Below are 6,029 nucleotides of genomic sequence, written 5' to 3'. Positions count from 1 at the left end.
GAAAAACGTTTTAACCGGTTGCATTCGAAATCTCGTCGTTAGACGAACCGTATCAAACATTACAACAGAGGTAGAGGAGCCAGCATTATAAAGAGGAGTAGGAGGAGTTTGTGTAGATGGAAAGATGCGGATTCAGATGATTAAGAGATTAGAAAAAAAAAAGTATTAAGCTTCTATGATATTTTTAGATAGATCGTAACAATGTTTAAGAATATGAAGTAACAGAACTAACAATAACTGGAGACTCATTGTCTGCATTCTAGTTTGTAATTAGTCATATTAACAACTTTGAACTGGTATTACAATTAACTTCAAAACGGGAATTCTTACGGGTTATTGTTGTCGTTGAGTTGGTTATTTTTTAAAATTGCTAAGAATTAATAAGAAGCAAATCGTAAAGAAATCTTTATGAAATTATCTTTATGAACACATGGCATGGTTTTATAAGTGTCTATTAAGTTGATTGCGGTTTAATATGACATTGATCGATTTTACTATTCAATCAAGTTAATATAACTTCGATTGAAACGAGTATTTTTCAATCCTTGAACTTGTTTTAAAAAAATATTTGTTTATTATTACTTCTTGAAACAAGTTAAATGAATATCAGGTTATACAGGATTCCCCATAATAGGCTACCCATTTTGAAATTTGAATTAAAATTTTTTTAGTTAACAAAATAAACTTTTTATTATACTAAATTACAGCAAACTTTTTGGGATTTATGATAACTTATAAATATTTGGCTAATTTAATTCTAACTTTTAAAAATCACGTCTTCTAATTGACCTCCACCAACTTCAACACATTTTTCAATATTAGATAAAAAGTGGTTCATTACACGGCGTAGCAAACCTTCGTCTATTCCTTCAACTTCTTCACGAATTTTGACTTTGAGTTCCTCGATTGTACCTGGACGACTCGCAAACACTTTGGCTTTTAAATATCCCCATAGGAAAAAATCGGGTGCCGTAAAGTCGGGGGACCTCGAAGGCCAAGGCAAATCTCCGAATCGAGAAATGAGTCGACCATTAAACATTTCTCGCAGAACCCTCATTGAGTTTCTGGCGGTATGAGCTGTTGCCCCATCTTGTTGGAATAGTAAGGGATTGTTTAGTAATCCTCGTCTATTTAATTCTGGAATGAGGAATGTCTCTAGCATGTTTACGTTGTGCTCGGATGTTACTGTTACAGCGCGGTTATTTTCATCCTCAAAAAAATGTGGACCTATAATACCAAAAGATCCTACTCCACACCACACAATAACTTTTGGATTATGGAGGTTCTGTGTAAAGACTTCACGAGGATTTTCATTTGACCAGTATCTAAAATTCTGTTTATTAACCATGCCGTTCAAATAAAAATTTGCTTCGTCGCTCATTAGGAGATTGTGAATTGCTCCTTGATGTAAATCCAAAAATTCTTGACAAAATGCTAACCTTGCTTCTTTATCTTGATTGCTAAAGTGCTGTGCCATTTGGTACTTATAGGGATGAAATTTTAAATCCTTTCGAATAGTTCGATCTAAGCTTCCCTTTGATATTCCTAGGATAAGGTTTTGTCGATTAGCAGACCTTTTAGGACTTCTTGTAAACGCAATTCTAACTCGTTCAATATTTTCTGGTGTACGAATTGTTCTTCGACGTCCAGGCTTCTTCAAATCTTGTACAGAACCATTTACTTAACAGTTTTACGATTTGGCGTGTGACCCCTATTGTTGTTATTAAACTGACGCCGGAATGCACGCCTAACTTCTTCTATCGAATTGCTTCTAATGTAAGTTTCTACACAAAACACACGTTGTTGGACTGAGTAATCCATGAAAGTTCAAACAGATGTTGAAAAAAAATGACGAAACTAAAAATGATATCGAATATTATCTCGATAATAATAATTAATAATTTAAAACTTATTTGTGACAGGCGACTACTTGATTAATAATTAACTTAAATCCCAAAGACTACAGAAGATATTCCCACAGAGAAAAACTTATTTAGTTATCTCATAGGGAATTTATTAATAAAATAAAATGGGTAGTCTATTATGGGGAACCCTGTATAAAGCTATTCAATTTAAATTAGACCTAAAACTAGCACTATCAGTAGACCTAGAAACTTTCGGGTCTAGGGCTAAAACTAAGTTGTTTTTATAATATAAATTCAATAAAAAGCAATACTTTTTCTGGTCTTTTTCAATTTATTGTCTAACCGGTTTCGGCTTTCGCCATCATCAGAGACATTAGTAATATAAATTAAATTTTAGCAACACACTTTCTATTTTGTTGTTCATATAAATGGTTTCATAAAAGTATACAAGTTAGAATTATAAATATAAACACATTAAAATGCAAGTTAAAAGTTAAAATTTTTACATTAGAATATAAAACAACACTGACAGTGTTGTAAAACAGTTTATATTTATAATTTATATTACTAATGTTTCTGATGATGGCGAAATCCGAAACCGGTTAGACAATAAATTGAAAAAGACCAGAAAAGTATTGCTTTTTATTGATTGGATCAAACTCTCTCATCTAATTATAAGTTGTTTTTGTCAATTCTGAGAGGAGAAGAAAACTTGGTCAAGTTTTTCTTCTCCATTCATGTTGTTCCTATGTTGATGGATTTCTATCTATAGCCTCGCTTGCCAACGAAATCTATGGCGTATCCCTTTTTGTGGCGATTTCTAGATCTTATTCAATCGAACATCCCTCTGACGTATAGAATCTGCTTGACACTCTCTTTTCTATGCTGCCAAATCATAAAGGTTGCCACACAGCTTTATGGTCGTATTCTTTCCTGTCAATGACCACGGTGGCATTCTCTTTATCTCCTGGCTAATGATGATGTCTATTTTAGTTTGTTTTCAAATTTGATTTTGTTGGTTTTGCTGATTTCAGCACAATCTTATCAGATTTCTTCTGCTTTCACGGAAAGTATTCTGCAAATAGCTGCTTCGTAGATGATTTCCTCCTTGGAAACCCTATGTAGTTTCTTCATTCAATATTTCTATCCTGGAGGTCAATAATCCGTGTAAACAAAATTACTTGAACGGAGGGAGTGCCAAATTAAAATAAATTAGTATATTTAAAATTAAAAAGTGTTTAAATATGGTCAATTCGTTCCCGAATTGATAGACATTTATAAACTAAACTAAACGTGCCCAATATTTCTTACCTGGAAGTCAATAACCCTTGCGAACAAAACTAATTTTACTCAACATTCTTTCCTGGGTTGATTGATGTTTGGAAATAAAACCAACCTTTCTCAACATTCTTTACTAAGTTGATTGACGTTTGTAAACAAAACTAACCTAGCACAATACTTCTTACCTGGAGGTCAATAACCCCTGTAAGCTGAACTAACCTTACTCAACATTCTTTATTTGTAAATTATTGCCTCTGATAAACAAAACTACCCTTACTCAATATTTCTTATCTGGAGGCTTTTAAGGTTGGTAAAATTAGCTAACCTCTCGTATCTACCTAACATTGCACAATATCCATAATCTTGTTACTTAGCGTTTTTAATCTTACCCAACAGTCTTGATAGATTATTGATCTTGATAATATAACTGAGCATGTTCGTAGGCTTTCACAACCAGTGTTATTATACATAAAAACTGCTTGGCAACAAATTCTGAATTCATTCCATCATTTTACATTAATGTAAAGTGTTTAAACTAAGTCATTAAATCATGCATACTCGCACGTGAAGCTTTAGATCGGGATTATGCTGGGCGATGGATTAGAAAGGGAGCTCCAATTTTCTGGCCTGCCAGATGACCTGATTTAACACCTCTTGATTTTTGATGATTTTTTTTGTGAAACGTTCTTAAGGATAATGTTTATCGCGTAGTACCAACTACTCCAGAAAACATGAAAGAGCGGATAAGAAATGCATGCAGAAATAGTAGCTAAGAATAAATAATAAATGTATTGAAGTGGGTGGGGAAATATTTGAACATTTATTATAAATTTTATACTTGTTGTTGATTAATAGTATAGTTTAATCATTTTTTTATAAATAAACAATATTTGAAACTATTTGAATAAAAAAATATATTATTATATTTAGGTATTTTTTTTTATTTTACTTTTATCCATAGATTCAGATTTTGCAATCAAAAACACAGGGTACCATTTAAAAAATTGGTCGTGACCTTCATATGACCTTGAAAATTAGGTCAAGGTCAAAAATATTATCATCATATGGTCCCCTTCGCACAGAACAACTTTCATTTGGTTCATTTTTATGTGAAATGAGTCGTTTTCGAGATAATTGCTTGTCTCACGTTAAATGGATCTGAATATTTTCTGCTTATTAAATATATTACCGACAATGCGTTTCGTACTTTGCCGACTGTCCTATATTACACAACAATCGTTGTGAAACAAAGGGAAGATTGAGCAGCCAATAGATTGACTATATTGTATCCATTACTTCTGCTACTTGCTTGGCAATATAAATCCGCTTAACGTCATTACAAGTTGACTAAATCAAATTATATTACAGGATATATTAACCCTTTATAGGGTATAATGATTTAAAGGCGATAATTTAAAACTAATCCTGGATTTAGTTACATTATGAGATAAGAAACCAAAATATACATATATTTTATTATTATTATTATTATTTCTATGGTGGGAATTATATTCCCTTTGCCTGTGCAACTACCTCCATAGTAATAACTAAAGTACTTACAAAAAAAACATATTTATTCGCATATATATATATTATATATATATTACACACATAGCTTATCCTTGATTATTATATTGATTAATAATAATTACCTACTGCCTGTGAAATGCAGTAAAGCAAGGGACAACGCAGAGAGGTACTGCACATCTTTCGCACATTATTTTAGTGCGTTTATCGTTTGTTTTCGTACTGCAAAGTCTGCATCGTTTATATGTCTCCGACGGACAAGGTAAATGATCTCCAACATTCGAGAATCGTACTTCATCAGCAACCACATGAATGGCTTTGTGGCGAGTGTCGGCCTCATCAAGGAGAAAGTAAAAAAGGCGAAGCCACCATCGTTTGCTTCTTCTTCCAACTATGTATGTGGTTTTGATCTGGTCGAATTTATCCACGCCTCCCATTCGCTTAGTATACTGCTTAATGGCTAAAGGGCAGCGAATTGGCACTTTACTGCCGTCTTTCTGAGTCCTCAAAGTAGTACAAACTCCGACTTTTGGATGGAACGCACTGCTCAAAAGTAGTACCTCCTTATTATCCTGCCAAATTATAAAAGCAACATTGTCCTTCACACGCCATTTAAATTCACCCTTAGATAGCTTTAGTTTTCTAGCGTTTGGACCTTTTGTAAGTTGAGGTAATCCTTCTCTGTGCCTACGCACGGTGCCAGTTGCATATATGTTATGTTCATACAAATATTCTAAAAGTTTGTTATCTGTGAAGAAGTTGTCAAATGTAACGTGAACATTCTTTATATTGTTATCAATTAAATGTTGCGTCAAGTTCTTCACGACTTTCGCTCCCAGCCCTTTTTCCACTCCATCCGTTTTTCCAGTATAAATACTAAATTCATACAAATATCCTGTCCTGTCTCACTGTCGCATCTACACCAAATTTTGTATCCCCGTTTGATGGGCTTGAGAGGTAAGTATTGCTTTAGCGAAGACCGTCCTTTGAAGAGTACCATTGACTCATCAATACGCTGTGAAGTAGATAAATTGACATTATTTTTACAGGATTCGTTAATAATATTTATCAATGGCCTCAGTTTGAACAACCTATCGTATTCAAGACTATTTCTTTCAGGTTGTCGCGCGTTATCATTCAAGTGTAGGCTGCGCATAATTTTCTTGAACCTTTTTACTGGCATTATTTCTGCTATGTCATTTTCTCGAAAACCTGGATCAGACGACCAATACAGGTCTATCATGGGCAGAACTTTATAGCCCATTATTATGAGAATGCCTAAAAAGGCTTTTATTTCATCAGTAGTCACGGGCGTCCACTCTTTTATTTTTATTTGGTCGGCATATAAGTTTGTTT

The 6,029-nt window shown here is 33.5% G+C and overlaps 1 protein-coding gene across 1 annotated transcript; it reads right to left on the bottom strand.

Annotated features, from left to right (window-relative positions):
• Positions 1-757: 757 nt before the first annotated feature.
• Positions 758-1,477, bottom strand: LOC111429547 (uncharacterized). Its single transcript, XM_023065491.2, has one exon. It carries the CDS (start codon positions 1,475-1,477, stop codon positions 758-760), a length of 720 nt encoding a protein of 239 aa, XP_022921259.2.
• Between the last annotated feature and the right edge of the window lie 4,552 nt (positions 1,478-6,029).

Source organism: Onthophagus taurus, chromosome 7, assembly GCF_036711975.1.
Source record: "Onthophagus taurus isolate NC chromosome 7, IU_Otau_3.0, whole genome shotgun sequence".
NCBI classification, from domain to species: domain Eukaryota; kingdom Metazoa; phylum Arthropoda; class Insecta; order Coleoptera; family Scarabaeidae; genus Onthophagus; species Onthophagus taurus.
The sequence above is the reverse complement of the archived record's forward strand: the minus strand, read 5'-3'. Positions and strand labels throughout refer to the sequence as shown.